At 39.5% G+C, this 21494-nt stretch overlaps 1 protein-coding gene across 1 annotated transcript in view; it reads right to left on the bottom strand.

Annotated features, from left to right (window-relative positions):
- LPAR1 (lysophosphatidic acid receptor 1) overlaps positions 1 to 21494 on the bottom strand; it is a 124727-nt gene that overhangs the window by 43970 nt on the left and 59263 nt on the right. Inside the window, 1 exon segment of the mRNA XM_023753288.1 lies at positions 11151 to 11898. Coding sequence (XP_023609056.1) covers positions 11151 to 11898 — 748 coding nt within the window.

The raw sequence follows: 21494 nt of genomic DNA, 5'->3' as shown, positions 1-21494 counted from the left end.
AAATATAAATGAATTTTCTAATTGTTTCTCATTATTTCTGTTCCTGTTTCTAATGTCATTTAAATGTATGCATGCTTTAGAGACAGATTTCTTGCCTTAAAAGTGGTAGAACCAATTCAGATTGAACTAAAATATTAAGAAATTCCATTATAAAATAATATCAATCTTACTATCTTAGCAATAGCAATGTAATAATTTATACTACAGTTAAACTTACTATCCAAATTTGGTTTCTATAGCATTGTCTTCCATTCTAAATAAGTTGTCTTTACATTGGTAGTTTGTAAGTATGCTGGAGTACATGCCTTAGAAATCGTGTTTTTTTTAACAAAAACATCTCCCTCCCTCCCCAGGACATTAGAATTTGCCAAATTAAATAGAGCTAGTGCTCTAATCTCTACAACTGCTGTTTATTTGATCATTATATATGTGCTCTGTAGGCTGTCCAAATACAACCGCTCCCGAAACCCAATTCCAGCTCCTCGATTTATAGCTCAGCTTTTCCCTTTGGGCTGGAGCAATATACCAAGAAGTATTCCCGGACACCACGTGCTCAGTGAGGTTAGTAAAGCAAAGCCTCCAGCAAGAACATGGCGAATCACTTGCTGGCTACGGCAAAAGCTTGTCACCTTTCCAGTTCATCAGTCTCCTGTGCAGGTCCTGGAAGCCTGGGCTCCTACGGACTATCTTCTCTTTCCCCCAAAGAAAGGAAAATAACTCGAGCAAATGAACTCAGACCTGCCACATGAAGGGGAACTTTTTCAAGTGCAGAAATACCTGTTTAGAATGAACTCATGGAAAACCCTACTTAAAATGCAGCGTTCTTTGTGTCAACAAAAGTCAACCAGGGCAGGATAAATAGGTGAAGCCATGAATTTCCAGTCTCCCGATGCCAGATTAAATCCCACTTCTTCAAAAAGACCCTGTTACTGCTGTGTCACCCTCCTAGAATGTCCTATTTGCTTTGGATCATTACAACAACCCCTCTATTGGTGGAGGAGTCCTGCCAGGGTTTAAGTAAAGCCATGACCACATTCAGTCTAGACACTATCATCTTCACTAAAACACATGAATAGAAAGTAGCTTCTCAGAGGCACAGGCTGTAGTTAGACCTCAAAAAAAAAAAGTCACAGGCAGAAACACAAGGAAAAATCCTTGTTTATACAGAAAAACAGATTTCATTAAAATGTTTTCAAAGAGCACAACAAAGAATATGTATAAGGAGATAATTCCCTTTTGAACCAGAGGTATACAACATTACCTATTCATACACACACATAATTTCTGAGAAACAAATATAAGATGCTATAAACTAGAACTTTCCCCTTATTTTTCTCCAGACAACTCGAAATAAAAAATCAGAAACATTAAATAGGTGAAACTCCTCATGTACTTAAATCGGTCCCCAGGATATTATGAAAACCTATAAGACAAATCTACTTATTGAGTTGATTATCATCTAAAATGCTTCATTGACATTAAATGCCATGTGTGCTGGGGTTGCCAGATAAAATATATGATGCCCAGTTAACACTTGGAGAGGGGGAAACGAGTTAAGTCGGCTCGCGTGAATTGCGCGTACTCCGCGGGAGCCGTCTTTAACTCGGTTCATATAGATTTGCGGTGGAGTGCGGGAAACGTGTAAACTCGGGCCGATTGTAACTGCGTATTACCAAATATTTGTTTGTAATCCACCCTTTTGGTGGATGGAACAAAACCAAAAGACAGAGCCATCTTATATTTTGGCGGGAAATTCAATATATGATGCCCAGTTAAATGTGATTTTATGATAATAAATGAATAGTTTTGTTAGTATATGTATGTCCCATGTAATTATTTTTATTTGCTAAATTTGGCAATTTGTGTGTGTGTGTGTGTGTGTGTGTGCTTATAGTAAGTGTAGGAGGTCAACATTTCCTGGCAACGACATCTCCATGATATACAATGTCTCTATAGAACTTTTCTTACTTTCCATGGGAGTTAATTTGCACATGTAGAAATTCATCGCTTTCATTATAGGTCGGTAACCATTCAAATTCATTTACTTTATAACCAGCTTGATTATGGGAATCTGCTAACTATGGTCAATTCAAAAAAATGAATGTATTATACCAGTGTAAAATGCAGGCAAAAATATTATAAACACAATATTACCTTAAAATTATACAAACCTCCCCTCCCACTCCCAGCAATCTACAAGAGATATGCAAGCCCAAGAGAGCTACTATCATATCTAAGTGACATGTTAATTGCAATATAAGGAAGTAATTGAATACTGAATGCAATTCAGAGTGCAAAGGGTATCTAATAGAAATCATTTATTGCCCTGGGTTTACATGGCAAACTCCTACACATCATTTAAGACAACACCTTCAGAATGAAGCCCTTGCTGGCATTGCCAAAACAGAAGGCAGCCCTCCCATGACACCTTGCATGTTTTATCATATTGTATGTATGTATGTATGTATGTATGTATTTAAATGATCTATCACGATCTACTAAAATGAGAACTCCTTCAGAACAAGGTCCATGTGTTCACTGATCTTTGCATCCCTACTCCTTAACAGAGGGTCTAGTAGATATCCAATCCCTGTTTGTTGACAAAATAACTATTATTAACAGGCTCACACTGGAACTTAGCCTTAAAAATGCCCTCGATGGGCAAGATGTAGAACTGCTTTATGACTACCTTTTAACAAATACTTATTTGAATGAGACTCATTATTAAATTACATTGAATATCAGGCTACACAAGTATAATTCTATTGTTAGTAGGGAACTTGTAAAACTCTATCCAGAATAAAAGGTATATGTCATTTATTCATTCAAAAAACATCTGGAGTATGCCAAGGACGGGGCCTTGCTGTAGGTGCTGGGAAGTAAGATAAAGCCCGGTGATCATGCAGGGTCCATAACAATACTCCAAAGAGATTCACGAAGTAGCAGTGAGAAAGTAGGAGTTAAATATCCTTTTCCTCCGAGGTGAACAGTGATGAAGCCCAGAATAAAAGAATCACTAGTGGTCACACTGTAAGTTGGGACCAGCTGAACAACAGCAATGAAGACTCATGACCCATCTATTTGCCATTTCTTCCATTTATGACAGAAATGGTCCTTCACTGAGGACCAAAAGGAAACAGAATGATGCCCTAGATCAGCGATTCTCAACCTGTGGGTCTCGACCCCTTTGGGGGTCGAATGACCCTTTCACAGGGGTCGCCTAAGATCATCGGAAAACACATATATAATTACATATTGTTTTTGTGATTAATCACTATGCTTTACTTATGTTCAATTTGTAACAATGAAAATACATTCTGCATATCAGATATTTACATTATGATTCATAACAGTAGCAAAATTACAGTTATGAAGTAGCAACGAAAATAATTTTATGGTTGGGGGTCACCACAACATGAGGAACTGTATTAAAGGGTCGCGGCATTAGGAAGGTTGAGAACCACTGCCCTAGATAATGACTGGGCTGCTAGCTGTGTCCTAAGCCTTGCATGTCCATGTGAAGGAGTGATGACCCTTTCTAACAGATACTGACAAAGTGGCCTGTTGCATTTTAATGGTCAACACCACTTAATCATCTCCAGGGAGTTACCAGGCCAAAGAGCCATTCCTTGTGGTGCTGCTAGAAATTTTCATACACAGGGCTGAGGCTCGACAAATAAGATGCCAGCAACTCTGCAGTACTGATGTATCTTTGGAAAAGCAAAGGTCACTCAGAATAAAATTTACAGCCTGTTATTAGAGACAACAGCTGCTAAAACACACTTTATACCATGTCACAGAAATGAAGCACCATCTCAACCACCAAATTCACTATTTATGTATGTGGGCAGGTGGGTGCGTGTGGGCACGTCAGAAAGAGAAAGAAAGAAATGAGTGGGGGAGGGAATGTGGGTGTGCCAGAAAAAGAAAGAAAGAAGGGGAGGAAACGTAAAAGGAGTGATCATACTTGCTACCATTTAGTATGTGTATTTTATTAGCCAGATCCCTCCCGTGTGGTTTACATGAATCATCTCATCTGATGCTCCCAATCACTTGATGAGAAAGGTTTTACCATCCTTATTTTATTAATTCTGAAACTGAGACTCAGCAGAGAGATGAAGTCATTGCCTCACGGTTATGAAACTAACAAGTGAGGAGTCAAAATTCCAATCCCAAGCCCTGACCTATTCTATTCCAAATCTAAGCTCTCAAGTCCTAAGCAACAGTGATTACCAGTGGTCACCACAATTCATTCAAGGAATCTTTGCATCCCTCATGACCTTGAATGATAAGATCAAATGACTGTGCAGCACAGTCTCAGCTAGACGAGGTCTGAATCGTTCTCATCAGACCTAAAATAAGGAAGAGCTTCATGTGCTGGCAGCTCCGTCCACACCTCAAAAGGAACTCTGTTAGGTTAACGTGGTATTTTTTATTTGTGTTTATGTTTTAAAGTTCCTTTTGAGTAAAAATATTTGAATAAAGTGGAGCAACAAAAGGGTATAAAGAGCTGGTATTTGAAACTTGTTTTCTCTCTTGACCGGCCCAAGATTTGGGGTCTGGGCAGCACTATGGGGCTTCCACAGGGTGTCTCTCCTGACCACACCCACGGTGCCAAGCCAGCGCTGGCCAAACAATCAAAGCTCTCATGAATATTCTCTCGGGCTCTTCCTCAAAGGGGCCTTCAGTGAGAATCCACAGGGACCTGAGGGGACTCGAGGTAGCTTGGGTTCCTCTTCAGATCAACAGGATGTGCCGCTGGTCACCTGTGGCCAGGGAATAAGAGAGTCTTGTACCCACTCCCTTCCCCCAGCAACAGGACCAATTGGGAAGCCCTCCCTTCCTGGCACGTGGCTCCCCGCTGCAGAGGAAAGCAAGAAATTCATTTCTTTGAGACTATCCTCTGTAAATGATTGCCACTCCCTTGAGTAGGGGATATATGGCTAATGCTAATTATTAAAGAAGCGGATGTGGAGAAACGTCACAGTCCCTTGCTTTTATTCCAATTCTATGGATGTTTTCCACTAGAAAATTCTACATGGCTGATCCACAGTAGCTAGGCCCTTGTCATTTTATTTATGGAGTAATACAGAAAACTCAAAATAATCCTTAAAAGCAAACTGGCCAACTTCATCCTACAGATGAAGGTACAGAGAAATTAATGCATCGAGAATGTAATTGCCCTAAGTCACCCAGTTAATGGCAGAGTCAGGAGTAGATCCCAGAGGCATTCTGCTTCAATGAAAATGAATGAGAACGAACACACACACACACACACACACACACACACACACACACACTGGGTAAAACAAACAATAAAAAAAATATAAATGTAAAACAAATACAACACTGTTATGAAGAAAGCTAACAGGATACTAATATACACTGAGTGGCCAGATTATTATGACTGTCCAGATTATTACGACCACCCCATTAGTACAATGAAGTGAATTAGTTATGCAAATAATAATAATAATAAAATCTTGAGATTATTTGCTTAGGAAGTTTTCAATATTCAGTGTTTTTGGAAGTGTCAATGAAGTACTGATGGGGTGGTCATAATAATCTGGCCGGTCATAATAATCTGGCTACTCAGTGTATGTGAAAACTACACAATGTGCAAGTAATTCAGTTTCTGATGACTTTTGTCAAAGATCCATTACAGAGATTATCAATTGGTTATAATGAGGCCAAAGTCAGGGGGACCTTTTCTGCGGGTGCCAGGTACCGCAACAGCCAGTGTTTACACCTAATCCCGGCTACCCCCGTCGATACATGTTCATGCTCACAGAAGGAAGTGTGATCGGACTGAACAAGGTGGATGCATAGGCAGTAAGAATAACGCCCCCGGGAAGAAAGCAAACCTGGATCTCGGCTTGGGCCACCAATTAAAAACTCCGTCCTAAATTTCTCAACCAACTTGGAAACTTCAGTCTCTTTATTTGTAAGATAAGTGAGTTACATGGTGTGCTTTTAAGTGCCCTTTCAGCTCCAAAATTCGAAATCTAGAAAGATCCTTGCTTTTTTTTAAAAAAAAAATGGAAGTTCTGCCCTAACCAGTTTGGATCAGTGGATAAAGCATCGGCCTGCAGACTGAAGGGTCCCAGGTTCGATTCTGGTCAAGGGCATGTACCCTGGTTGCGGGCACATCCCCAGTAGGGGGTGTGCAGGAGGCAGCTGATCGATGTTTCTAACTCTCTATCCCTCTCCCTTCCTCTCTGTAAAAAATCAATAATATATATATTTTTTAAAAAAATGGAAGTTCTTCTTTACCAGCTTTACACAATGGAACAAGTCCAGTGTTGAACTCTGCACTTAAAATGACAAAAGAAAACCTAGAAAGAATATTAATAAACAAACAAGAAGAAAGCAGAACCTACAGGGAGGGTGACACACTCTGGGTTGACCAGACCATTCTTGGTGTATGCCGGTTTTCCCATGCCCTAACCACTTAATGCCTGTTTTCCTTAAATAAAAGTGTCTCGGTTTGGATGATAAATTACATGGTTAATCCTATAAGGAATTGCTGCCATTTATCCTGGGGAATCAATCCTTCAGCATCTCTGAGCACGTACAGGCAAAAGCCCAAACCCTTTATTGTGTTAGGAAGACGTTGCTCTCTCTCCAGTCAAAACGCAGTGGGACGTACCTACTCTTTGCTGATCACACCTGACTACTTTCAGTTTCTCAAAGGTAAGGACCTTTGCTCCTGCTCCTGCTTAGCTTCTCCTCCATCCCCACCCACACGATGGCAAGCTCCTCCACAATCAGGAAGACTGAGCTGAGTACTGCCTCCTGTGGGAGGTCCTCTCTTCCCTCCACTCGGGATTCTCTACCCAGACCTCTACTGCCACCTGGGCCCGACTGTCCTGCCGCTCTTCCCTAGTCTCCTCTCCTACACGGTAAGCTCTCTAAAGAATGGGGTGTATCACTCACCTTTTCATCCCTTAGCATACAATCAGCACTCAACAACACGTCTGATGAATGAAATAGACAAGTACCGAAGGATTTGCTAGCAGGATACTGGCCAAGTTATCTTTCATCAGAGTGAACAAGAAAACAATGGACTTGAACTCATCTGGCCCCATCACTAGTACCACGACCAGTGAGTCCCTTGTATGGTATGTTCCTGTGATGGAAGGTCACGGCCTACAACAATCCTGCAGCTGAATTCCAGTTCTGCTACTGAGAAAAGTGGTCTTGGATAAGTCACGCACCCTATCTGAACTCAGTTCCTTTGGTCTGACACGGGAGAAAGACAACCGTCCTTGGTGCAATGGTATAAACAAGTGCATGAAGAGTAGGGCCCAGAGAATGTAGGTGATAAGGGGTAATTTAGTTCCGGTGGTGATCACTTCCAGCCAGAACAGATCAAACTAGAAAAAGAGTGTAATAAGCCCCACAGAATCATAAGCCCCACCTGGATTTATGTTGCTTTATGTCCCTCCCTCTGTCCCAGGGCTCAGAGGCAAACCCCTGCACACTGTCACCATGGCTGTCTCTTTCTAAATCCTGGGTTTCCTCTTCTAATTACCCCCGATAGAAGTGTCGTCACAAGGAATAGAGCAGGAAAGGCTGGGACTTACAAGTCAAGACAGACTGTGGTCAAATAAGGAAGAACTTGCCTGCCACTCTGATTCAACTGTGTAACAAACTCAGAAGGAATTCTTGGTAAAATGTCAAGTAGGGAGACTTCGAGCCCGGGGAAGGATTACATGACCTCATGCTGGGATAATAAACCCTCGAGTGAACTATACCTGTAACAAAACACTCACTCCATCATCAGCCGACGGTTATGGTGCCGCGACTGCAAACAGTGGGGCAGGGCTGATAAAAACGCGAGTCCTGAGCGTCATCGTTGGAAACAAAAGGCAGAAAGGAATGCTCCTTCAAGCTTTCTTCCACCCAGGCAACCAAGCCCAGGCAGCTAGGCAGCATCAACAGAAACAAATGGGGCCACAATGTTTCAATTTAATAGCCCGGCGCTGTTCAAACTTCATAACAGAACACAGCACAGTGCGGATGACTGTTCTTATTATGGAGATACAGGCCAGCATGGGCTCTGGAACAGAGAGGGCCTGACGGGAACTCCAGCTCCTGTACTTACCTAGCGGTGTGACCTTACGCAAGTTACCTAACGCCTCTGTCCCTAAGTTTTCACCTCTCAAAGAGGAAGATAACAAGTACATAACGGTACCTACACTCCACAGGGCTGCTATGACAAATACTAATTTCTAGGGTAGACCAGTACTGGGCAAAGATTAATGCTACATAAGAGTTTGACAGCCCAGCCGGCATGGCTCAGTGGTTGAGCGTCGACTTCTGAACCTGGAGGTCATGGTTTGATTCCTGGTCAGGGCACATGTGTGGGGCGTGCAGGAGGCAGCCCATCAATGATTCTCTCTCATCATTGATGTTTCTATCTCTCTCTCCCTCTCCCTTCCTCTCTGAAATGAGGTTATAAAAAAAATAAAATAAATAAAAAAGAGTTTGACACATACAAGTATTAAGATCCAGTGCTCACTCAAAAGTTGCTTACATACAACCTTATGCTTAGAAACTGATACAGGTATTGCCACCATAAATCTCAAAGGCGCCTATATTTTATGCTGACTCCCAGGAATTTGACTTGTTGACCAACAAATCCTCTTCCTGATCATGAGGACTGAACAACCCAGAGGTCACTTTAACATAGTGAATCAGAAACTGAAGGTTCTCTGCACAATTAATCCAACTATAATCATCCCCCAAATAAATGAAAGTAAGATAAACATATTATTTGCTGAGCATCCACGTGGCCAGTTGCTTTGCAAGCTGTTGTATTTTGATTGGAAGATAACATGGAGAAAATGGGCACCACATCTTTGCAATCCCTGCCTATTATCACAAAGCTGACAAACTGGCAGGGGAGATGGATATTAAAAATAAACTGTGCACCAAAAACCTCACTATCAATAAACTAATTTAAAATAAAAAGAGCTTCAAAGACTAGAATTCTTATTCCTACAAGACCAATTCTTCTCTTCTGTGCAATCATGACTACGCAGAATTCAGGCAGCAGAGTACATTGTGTGAATGGTTTCAGGCGTCACCTTGACAAGTATCTGCATAGGATGTGAATTCCCTATCCTAAGCTTGCTAACCACCCGCCCCACTCATTCTCCCATTCTTACTGCTTTTCTCAAAAGGGCTACAGTCCATTTATTTAATTTCTCTTTCCTATGTTACAGTCACATACACATAAAACTTCTTCTATTACATACCTACTGAAATAATGCTATTTCCCCAGAGGTTGTCACCTGTATTTGATATCTGTAGAGTCCACAAGCTTAAACTTCAGAGGGCAACATTACTTTTGTTATGTTTAAGTTTGGGGTTGGTGTGCCGGGGTGGAAGGGGCATGTGGGGCAGATAGACACTGAAACTACTGCCTCATAAACCCTCCAAATCATTCTCATTAACCTACAAAGCAACCCAATGAGACACAAAAGTTAATGTACGTGAGTCTTGAAGCATACTGCATACCTGAATTTGTTAGGCATTACACAAAGGTCAAAATCAAAACAAGAACTTGGCAGGTTCATACTCCAAGTTCAATAGTCCTTTTCTGCTAGCGGCTCTATGAACTGTGAGCAGCAGCACTTGAGGAAAAGTGGCCCCCATAAGATGTGTTTCATCTATCCTGGAAAAAATGTCCTCGTGGCACAGGTATGCTCAAGTTCTCAAGGTTTTTGGTGACAATTAACATATAGGGAAACCATTTTTACACTTCTACTAAGCTTTGTTGGAAGGAATAAGATAATCTCATATCTGAGGGGCTGGAGTCCCCAGTGGGAATATTATCTGTGTCCAGTTAGTTACAGATAGGACTTTCATTGTGTCAGCAGCTCCCAGGTCTCATCCTTATCCTTAAGGTCCACATGAGGGTCTCAATCAGCAAACTCAGCTATGACCTCCACGATGCATTTGCCCTAATCAAAATAAATGGGACCAATGCCTCAACCAGAACGCTAGTTTACTCTGTGATGATGAGGGCTCTAGCTCTTCCCAGGGACTAAATGAATGTAAGTCCTGGAGTTTCAGAGGAGCCTCGCAATCCCAGGTCACATTCATTCAACACGGCTTTAGAAATTGGCCCAAAGAGCATTAGAGGAACTTTCCACTGAATTTCCATGGGGAAAACTGAAATGCTAAAAGATATTTTTAAAAACGTGATCAAACACTATTCTGAATATAGTCTATGGAGAAAATGTGATCCAATAGGGTAATTAGTTAAACGAATTCTCACTGGGTGAACTTTTAAATGACGCACTCTGAGCTCCAAGAGAAACGTTCTGTGTGTATTCTTTTTGTGGGTAAATCTCCAGGGGTCAGAAGAGGACCTGGAACTTAGATGTTCTTTAATTCCCTGAGTACTTAAATGAAGAAATAAAAATATTCCTCCTGGTCATCACCATGAATTCTTCATCCAGGAAAAACAATAGTTATTTAAAGGCAAAAGTTATTTGCGTATACATAGAAGAATAAAAACTTGCTCCTCACCTTAAAATAAAAATTAACTTCTACTACTACAAATAGAAAATTAATGGGGAAAACACTAAGTTTTCATAGAGATGAAGAATGCTATTAATTCAAATCTATTTATGCAGTAAATCTATACAAAACCTTGATATGCTACCTACATGTGTGTAGTGACAATTACAGAATGCGAAAGATAACTTATTTAAAAATAGATCCAGAAACACAGCTATCTATGAAAGCATATTCATATTACATAATAAACACTTTCTATCTGAAAACACTTTCATAGAGACCACAAGGCAAACATTCCACAACTGGGCTACAGGGAAACCTGCAAAGCTAGAATTTTCAACACTTGATAGCCAAACTCATCAATGACATCTTTCACATCATCATTTACACTAAGCCACTGAGACGTGCATTTCCCTAAAGCTTATTCTGTCATTGCAGAAAGACTGGTATGCTGACTTCACCACAGAGATTTGATAAAAAGTACTTCACCCCCTTGTAAGTCCTACATACCTACTGGTGAATATTCATAACATCGTTTACCACTATCCGAAACTAACGTAGTTTATAGCAAGACATCGAGAATCCGTAGAGTAAGTGACAGTCAAGACAACGCTTACCGAGCACAATGACCACAGTCTTCAGAAGACTCATCATGGTATCGCGATTCCGCCGGGGTCCAGAACTGTGCCGAGACATTCTCATAGTCCTCTGGCGAACGTAGCCAAAAATATGAGCATAGAGGACCACCATGACGACAAAGGTCACCAAGTTGAAAATGGCCCAGAAGACCAAGTAGGAGTCACTGTAGAGGGGCGCCATGTTGGAACAATGTTCGATATCACAGATGCAATTCCAGCCCACGCTGGGAATAGCACCCATCACAATGGCCATGGTCCAGATGACCACAATCACCACCACCACCCTCCGGTTGCTCATCCGCGTGTGGAGCTGCATGCGGAAAACGGTAATGTGCCTCTCGATCGCAATGGCCAGCAAATTGGCCACCGAGGCCGTCAGGCTGGTGTCAATGAGGCCCTGACGGAGGAGCCACGTGCTGACGGTCAGTCTCCGGGTATTGGGTCCCGTGTTGAACATTAGGTAGAAGTAGGCCAAGCCAGCAAAGAAGTCTGCAGCGGCCAGATTAGCCATTAAGTAATAAATAGGGAAATGGAAGCGGCGGTTGACGTAGATGGCCACCATGACCAGTAGGTTGGCCAACATGATGAAGATACAGACGGTGATCCCAAGTCCCATCACCAGCTTGCTGACTGTGTTCCATTCTGTGGCGAGATACTTCCCACTCCTGTTATAGAAGAAGGCGATGGACTCGTTGTAGAAGCACTGTGGTTCATTCATGGCTGTGAACTGAGAGAGAGAGGAAGAAAGATGAAAACCAAAGAGAAAAAGAAACCACGGGGTCCAAATAAAAAGGCATATAGATAACACAAGATTTCGATGGTAAATGTCACCAAAAAAAAAAAAAGAAAGCAAAGAATTTGAAAATCTGCTTCTGCAAAATGTTCTATGATTATGTTGAAACCTCAAGGTTTCTCACTGTATTACTATCCTCAAGAGTTTCAAGATTAAAGACAGTTGGAGTTAAATAAATGACAAGGTCTGTGCTCGGTGGTTGCACATCATTGATGTTTACCAGAAAAGCCACACGGCCCAGAAATCTTACTTAAAATACATGAGAAAGATGAGAATTCTGCAGAGCATTACAACTGGAATATTTATCATAGTAAAATCGACTTGGGCCTGTTATTTAGGGCATCTGTAAACATAGTTGGTTTATAGATAGGGTATCATTGCCCTATTATTCAGCATTTCTGTTCTCACATAGAATGTCCTGTCTGTGACAGACATTTTTCATACAGGTCCCCACAAGGACCAGCAGTCCCAACATTTCAAAGAGGTCACTATGGATCAAAGCTTCTTTGCCCAAAGCCAGCATTTGCTGTTCAACATTCCTGTGGGCAGCACTGTCTACCCCCACGACTCCTTGTCCCCAGAATAGCAATCGTTAACCAATCTATGAGGTTTGAAGACCTTTTTCTTTTTGGAAGACATAAGAAATATGTCACCTCACGCAACGTCCAAAGAGCAGCTGACCTTTTGATGCTGCTTTACAAACAGCAAGGTATACTTAGATTAGATAAAGAATGTCTTCTAAAATGTGGAGCGATAAATAATGTATAATGTGTTTTCTTATTTTTTAACATCATCAACTAGAATATATTTGCTTATTATGTATACCTTACTTGAATCCAAAAAGGACTGAGGAAGTTTATAATAGAACTAGAGGCCCAGTGCATGAAATTCGTGCACGGGTAGGGTCCCTAGGCCTCGGGGACCTTTCAGTGCATTGGATGACACTCAACCAACTGAGCCATACCAGCAGGGTGAAAATATTTCTTGAAGACAGTTCACATCTACCTTTTTCCTTTTATTTGGTATTGCGCTTAATTAATTACTTAGCAAATGTGATCTCTATTTTTTAACCTCTATTTTTTTAATTATTTTTTTTTACTTTTGGGTGTAGTTGACATTCTAATACTAAGTGAGTTTCAGGTGTGCAGACTTATTTTAGACCAAATATTCTATTCAATATCCACAGGCTGTGCATAAATGTTTACAAACCCTGAAAGTTCCCAAACAGTATAAACGTTTATTAAATGGTTAGTCTTTTAATTCGTCCATACATCAAGAGTCTCTTTCCTCATCTAGACTTGAAAAGCTTTTAGATCATGCTTCTACCATTACACATACCATGTTGTATAATTATTTATAGCTTAACACATTACAGATGGATCATGAGAATTCTCACTGCATATTACACAGTGTTTTACAAAGTATCATACCCTTAAAAAGATATTAGCTTGTAAGAACATGTAATAAATAACTTCAAAATGCAATGGGTATTTGCATTAATTTTAAAGCGTGCCTTTAACATTTATATAAAATGTTTTTTGTTCTCGTTCAATACAAACTTATCTGGCCACTGGGTAAAGCTAGCAATAAAACTACTGGTCCGCAATGTGTTAACTTGTCTGTTTCTTGGAGATCATAGTCCAGGGGAGTAGTGAAGATCTTGTCCTACACATATTGGTGTCTTACGTACCTCCCACAGAATCTCATTCCCTTGAGATCTGGGCATTTGGCTTATAGTGTTCCATTCCACCCAAATCTTGCCATTACTCTGGGTAACTCATCTCATTTTTTTGCCTTTCAGTTTCTGACTTCATCTCTGATGATCTTCTATTTCATTACAACATATCTGCCACTCCCGTGGCCACACCCTGGACTTTGCAACCACTCAGAACTCCCTTTGGAAATAATTAATTTATACATCAAATGTTGTGCATCAAAAACCCATCAAACATGAATCTAAGTAATTGCTCTTCATGTGGTTATTAACCAAAGCAAACATCAAAAATAATTCTTAAAGGTATAATTATAAAAATAATAATTTAATAATAAATTACTGTATCAATAAAAACTTGAAAATAAGGAACTCAGAAGTATGCAAATAACTGTTAATATTCTTATTAATCAGGTAAGATTCAACACATACTATTTAAATTATAACAATAATTTTCAAAAATAAGTTTAAATATGATGATTCAAAAACCACGAAATGAGTAATAAATACACTAAAGTAGGATGACTACTTTTCATATTACAGAAGATAAAAAGAGTGAAAATAGGGGAAAAGATAATGCATAGAATGGTAATTTTGTAAAATGTATATAGATCAGACTATAAATTATTTTATTTTCTTCTTTAGAAAAATAACTAATAGTTATTGCAAGAAATTTAGGGAAAAACACATAGTCAGACAAAACTCTCAATAAATACTTTTTTTAACTTTATTATTCCAATATCCAAATCACTATAATTAGACATTTCTCTGTAATAAGTTACAGAAATGTGCCCTGCCCAAGCAAAAAGATGTCAATAAAATGGGATTAACCCCACATTAAATTGTCCTCAAAGCTAGAAAGAGAAATCCACATTCATGCCCTTTTCACATCCACCGATTACATCTCAGGATCATGGGTCGTTGGCTGCTCTGCAGAACAGCTGTTCCAAATCTCAGAATGTACCTCACTCTATCATGTGATCTCAGAAGAAGTCAAAACACATCTGCCAAGCCCAAACTCGAAGAGGCACATGTGGTATTCATCTTCACTGCGCACTTCATTTATTCATTCGCACGTTCACAAACATTTATGGAATGCCAGGTATGGGCATGCCATTGCACTACACCAGGCCTCCAAGGGGTGCCAACAGGACACACCTGAGTGCCTGCTGTGGAGCCACTCACAGCCCGGCCAGTGGGTTTTTTAATCTCCTGAGAGACAATTACATATTCATTAGCAGAGGGGAAAGGGAACACTTGGCACCGCTCTCAGACGAGTAATTAAAACTATGTGACTTAGTAAGTACTTCGATAAGAATGTAAATATGTACTCTACTGCCATTCTAAAGGAGAGATTTTAATCTATGCTGGATAAAGGACCAGTAATAAGACATAAATCAAACCATCTCGGTCTCCCACTTCTGTTAAAGCAAACAATGGGGTGGCTGAGGACTTCTTCCTGATCCAATGCTCACCAGCTAATGTGTTCAGCAGGTCTCCTACGCTCTGAGTGCGGATTTTCTCATCTGTAAAGTAAGGTCTGAGTCGCCTCTGAGGCTTCTTCGATTCTAGCTCTTAAATGTAAAACAATCAGACCTTTGACCCATTTCCTCCCCCAAAAATAATTAGAAAAGAGATAGTACAGAATTAAATGCCATTAATGCTCTATTAACAAGAAATATAATCCCCACACTTTTGATGGCCTCAAATTAGAAACAATTCAAAAAATGGGATCATTTGCCACTAGACCTAGAAAATAGGCCACAAAACAATGCTGATTCAAACGAAAAATGTTTTAAAGCTAGAATCCTTACTAGCTGAAGAACATGCAACTACTAGATTTTTAAGTTTATCTGAAAAAAGTACATAAGATGTTACTTCTTATAAAGTAACAATATATTTAATAGGATGGACAGGGTGAGGCAAAAGTAGGTTTACAGTTGTGAGCAGGCAAAACACGGTTAAAGCTGTTGTAATAATCATAATCTGTAGGACTTTTTCCATGCGGACAACTGCAAACCGATGTTTGCCCCACCCTGTGCACATATCTAAAAAGAAACTATGGGAAATAAATTATAAATAAATGAAAACACTTTGAATTTTTTTTACAACCTCTTGTAACAGGCTGACATAACGTGGGCAACACCATACTTGTCAAATTTCCAAAGAGAGTGAGTTTTGAGTTGGTCCTAAGAGGAAGGAATGGGAAAATTCACTAAAAATTCAAAGCCATGCCCGAGAAAAACATGTCTTCTAGATGCACTGCTGAACTCAAAGGGATGCAAACCCAGGTGATAGGCTGCCCTGCAAGCAGATCGTCAGATTATGGGAAAAGGACATTAAATATTATTGGGAAAAGATGAGCCCGTGGTCTTGACTGAGGCAGTGAGTTAGAACTGAGACCCAGTCATTAAACCAGGAGTCTTGAAGATCTCCATATCAGTAAAAGAATAGACCAGAAAATAATAATAATAATCTACCCACTTGCACTGGGGAAAACAAGGGAGTCTGGCTATTTTAGCTTAGGCTTCTGGTTGGGATATAAATAAAAGATTCCCTTCAGAAATCAGGATCCCAAGCCTGTAACTCACACACAGTTGGGCTTTGAAGTTAGTCTCTTTGTCAAGTCTGAGAACCCACAAAAGGAGAAATTAACACAAAGCCTGTGGTATCCCCATCCCCTCCCACTCCCTATTCCTGGCACTAGCCAACATAAACTCTTCCGAGGACCCGACCTCAATGCAGATATCGTGTACGAAAATCGGCAGAACAGTCCGCAACAGGATTAGACCCAAGATTTAAGACAAAACTGGTTGAGTTTTTGTGTTCCCCCTTTTCCACTTCTACTGGTTCAAGAGCAACATTTTCTATTTCTACTCGTTAATGCTTACTTTTAATATTTTAACATGCATACTTGACGAAAGGTCATCCTTTGCCCTTGACAACCTTTCACTTTTACGTGTTACTGTGGTTCAGCATTTACTTCCATTTATTTTGACACTGACCTAAAATTACTTAATATTACTGTTTTGATTTTATATTTTCAGAGTTTATTTGATTATCTTTATATGATGCCAGAACAGCCATGATACAAGAACAAGGAAAGTAAAAGTAAAATAAATTATCAGTAAATATGATTTAAGAGCATAAATGAAAAGTTCCTAAATAAATATATTTCATACTTATATTTTATACTTACATTATATATAAGTTATATTATATGATTATATGTCATATTATGTTATGATATCATATAAATATCTATAATAATAAAAGTGTAATATGCTAATTAGACTGGACATCTTTCTGGACAAAGTCACCGTGGGCAGGGGCGTGGCAGAGGTGGCAAGGCCCCTTGCCATGGCGGCGATGGGCGGGGGCCGGGGCCAAGAACTTTGCACAAATTTCGTGCATCGGGGCTCTAGTTATATATAAATATCATATATGTTGTAATGACTAAATAGGGTTTATTCTAGAATGTAAAGGTGAATGCAAACATTTAAAAATCTGCTAATATTATTGACCACATGAACAAATTCAGGAAAGAAAAAAGGCAGTTCATCTCAACAGACACAGAAATGTATTTGGTAAATTTTAATACCCTTTCATGATAATTTGGCAATCCATATATTACTTATATTTTCCCACATATGTATATCCACAAACACATGTGGAAAGATGATAAATATCAATTTATGGTCTGAGCTAAGAGGGAGGTTAATAAAATCAGGACATACAAGGGGCTCCAACATTATTCATTTGTTTTACTTATTAAAACCCAAAATTTTGAAGCAATTACATCAAAATGCTAAATTTTTACAAAGCTAGGTAATAGATAGATATACTATTGTATTATAGTACTCTCTCTCTATATATACATATATATATATGTATGTGTATATATATATATACTTAATCTGAGTTGCAGCAAATGGTTCTGTTGCCAAAAAAAGATGGAGGGGGAGCAAGGAGAGGGGGAGAGAAGTGGCAAGCAGTATTACTAGACCTCACCAGGCCCAAAGAATGATTAGTGGATCAAAACTAAAAGACGGGATGATGCTTCACTTAAATTTTCTATTTCTTTGGAGGCAAATAAAGGGCATGGGAGATAACATTGTAGATTTATGGTGGCTGAAAGCTTAGGCCTTAGAATCCATGAGACCTGGGTTCAAATTCTACTCACAGAATTTTTATTGTAATTGCATTAAAGCTATAGATGCATTTGCAGAGAACTTACTAGTACATCAAGACAATACTCTTAAGATTCATAGACATGGTATCTATTTAAGTCTATTTTAATATCTATTAGTAAAGTTTTATAAATAATCTCAAAGAGTTCTTACACTTATTTTATTATTAGTGTTATTCTAAAGTAATTGATACTCTTAATGCACTTACATATAGATTTGGGGGATAATTTTCTCATCTAAGTTGTTTATTATTGAAATATAATTAACAAATAACATTATTAGTTAGTTTTAAGTGTTCAATTTTCTTAAAACCAGGATTGTACACCCATTTCTTTACATTTGTAAAGAAATATGTTGTATCCTACCAGCTATATTTATTGTACTCTTTTTTCTTATAAACAGCTTGTCTATACTTTTTTTTTCTATAATTAGCCTAGAGGAAAGCAATAGAATATACAACAAAAAATAGACATCATTTAATATTTTAAGTATTTAAAGCAAATTATGTTTAATAATTTAATGGGGGAAATCATGAAAAACATTCTCATAAGACCAAATGTGTATTCCTGATACACAATTTCAGTTAGACATCCTGGTGTAACTAAGACTATAATCCACACAGATTCCCTGTTCTTTGTCTCTCTTCTTTCTCCACTGTCACAGAGCCGAAGTCCCATTTGCGGGTTCAGAGTTGCCCGCTTTTCAAATCTAATCTTGAGTAAGACAGCAGGCTGATGGGCAGCTGAGCCGCTCCACACTGACGCGTCTCACAGAGGGAGGATCTCTACCCAACCATGACTGCTGAGTCCTAAATTCCCACGGGTGATCCCCATACAATACAGCACGCCAGAGGGAAGCCCGGGACACAGGCCATGCGCTGGGATTCTTCTGGAGTCCTCCCCTCCATTGTTTCTGCCAGGCTACTTCAGTAACCTCATCAACCACAACCAAGTTAATGTTAAACAGAGTTCTAGATAGGCAAAGCCCTGAGGGTTGACCCAGGCCTAAAACCGGATGAATGTCTCTTCCTTCCAGGCCTGAACTAAGGCTCTAAAACCTCCCTAAGTTGGCTGGTGGAGAGTCCTCTAAGTGCAGATATTTTGAAATCAGGCCGCTACCTAGTTCACCAACAACCATACCTACCCCTCTTCCTGCAGGACTGACGTTCTTGCTCTCAAACATCGTCTGAGTCTTTGAAAGCTGCTTTATTGCCAGCCTCGTCTTTCCAGAACTAATCTGCCCCGTGGTCCTTGCTTAAACATCTTGCTTGATGCTGCAGAGCAGGTATCAACTGCTCTCCCTGCTCTCCCAGCCTGAGCCTGCCCAGGATAATCATTTATGAAATGGGGTAAGTGGAACTTAAGGGCAGTTCTTTCTGTGATGCTAGGCAATTACCGAATGGCAGTATCATCACAGAGCAAATGAAGGTTGATTTCTGTAAATGACAGTCTTATTACAGCAAGGTACAGTTCTCAAAAGACATAAATCCCCTGGGCCCTATTATTATGACCTCCTCAGCTGGTTCAAAAAACAGCAGGGCGTTGTTCCACCTTAGTGTTTATTCACGGAGAAGCTACGACAGAAGTTCAAAGAAAACGAACTGGAGAAGTTCCGCGCGGGGAAAGGAAAACAGGCAAACAGCACCATAATGGGCAGGAGGAGGGAGAAGGCCACATCTCTTTGAAGGATAAACAGGTAGCTCCATTAATCATTAAAGACTAGCCATTTAGAAAGGATGCATTGGAAAGAAAGAGAAACAAACGTGAAAGGTCTCATTTGTGGCTGACCCTAGGTATCCTGGTACAATTTTGTCCTAAGAATAGAGAACTCAAAATGTGCCCTCGGATTCTGAAATATGATCGCCTCTCACACTCTATCTGAATTTATAAACACAGAAGAGGGCATAGATGAATTTAGATTGCAATATGAGAACAAATTTAACTTCTAATGGAAACATGGTTCAAGATGGAGTAAGTCAGAAATGTCAGTGTTTATCTCCACTTGCATTTATTCCTGGCAATACATTGGAGTTTTCTGTAGAGTGTTTATCTAACTTGGCTTTCCTTTGATGGATCTTTTGGCGTCGTACATAAGCACAGTATGCACACAGACCACGTGAAGCGGAAACTACTTTCTTCCTGTAAAGAACTCCCAGAATAATTATGGGGGGAAAGGAACAAGCTAACATATGTCAGGTATCTATTAAGGGGCGGATATTATACAGAGCACTTAACATATTTTGCCATTTAAACTCGTAAACACGTGTGTATTATTTGAATCCTAGAGATTTTAAAAAAGGAAGTTAAAAGAGATACTTTTAAAGATCTAGCTATGAGATTTAAACCTACACTTGGACCCAAAACCACTTGGATCTAAGTCCAGGTATTCTCTTTTCTCAATTTCATGTTAAATGAGGCCAGACCATACTATGTCTTTATTGTGTGGCACTGGAAACAGACTTCCTACTGCAATCAATTGTTCACACCTTAGTCTAAAAGAGGGCACTATCAAGGTATTCATGAGCCCTAGCTGGTTTGGCTCAGTGGATAGAGTGTCAGCCTGAAGACTGACGGGTCCTGGGTTCGATTCCGGTCAGGGGCACATGCCCAGGTTGTGGGCTCAATCCCCAGTAGGGGATGTGCAAGGAGGCAGCCAATCAATGATTTTCTCTCATCGTTGATGTTTCTATCTCTCTCTCCCTCTCCCTTCCACTCTGAAATCAATAAAAATATATATTTTTTAAAAATCAGATATTCGTGATCCCTTACTTTAGAGCAGCGGTTCTCAACCTGTGGGTCGCAACCCCTTTGGGGGTCGAATGACCCTTTCACAGGGGTCTCCTAAGACCATCGGAAAACACATATATAATTACATATTGTCTTTAATTCTGATATGAGAGAGTGGGTACTTGTGGATTAAAACAGTTGAATTCCATATTAAATGGATTGTGTTTTTTGAGATTGATTAATTGATTAAGCATAGTGATTGATTAATCACTATGCTTTAATTATGTTCAATTTGTAACAATGAAATTGGGGGTCACCACAACATGAGGAACTGTATTAAAGGGTTGCGGCATTAGGAAGGTTGAGAACCACTGCTTTAGAGACTCTTAATTTGGCAATTGCAACCATTCCCTTACTTTGGAGCCTTCAGTATATCTCTCTCTCTTTTTTTTATTCTTCAGTGGTGAAATATTCTGGTTAATATTTCAATCTATGTCCACGCTTAGAGAATAAAGGGGGAAACACTATTTAAACCTTAACAAAAATCATTGAACAGTGTTAAGCAGAAGAGTAAACTAATATAATCAACATTTTTAAAGAATGATAGAACACACCAACTACCAAAACACTTCTTAGAAAAACAATTGGGGAAATCTGAATATGAGTGAGTACAAAATGATATTAGAGAGTTTTTAATAATGGTATTGTAATGGTTATGTAAGTAAATGATTTTTTTAGAGATGCACAGTGATTATAAAGGTTGAGATAAAATGACACAATATTAAGGATTTGCTTTAAAATATTTCATCTCCACCAAATGGAGAAAGCAAATTAAACATGCCAAATGTTAGTCAGTATTGAATCTAGGTGATAGCTATATTGAACTTCATTATATTATTATTT

Source organism: Myotis lucifugus, unplaced genomic scaffold (genome assembly GCF_000147115.1).
Source record: "Myotis lucifugus unplaced genomic scaffold, Myoluc2.0 scaffold_43, whole genome shotgun sequence".
Classification (NCBI taxonomy): Eukaryota; Metazoa; Chordata; class Mammalia; order Chiroptera; family Vespertilionidae; genus Myotis; species Myotis lucifugus.
This window is presented reverse-complemented; position numbering and strand designations above follow the sequence as displayed.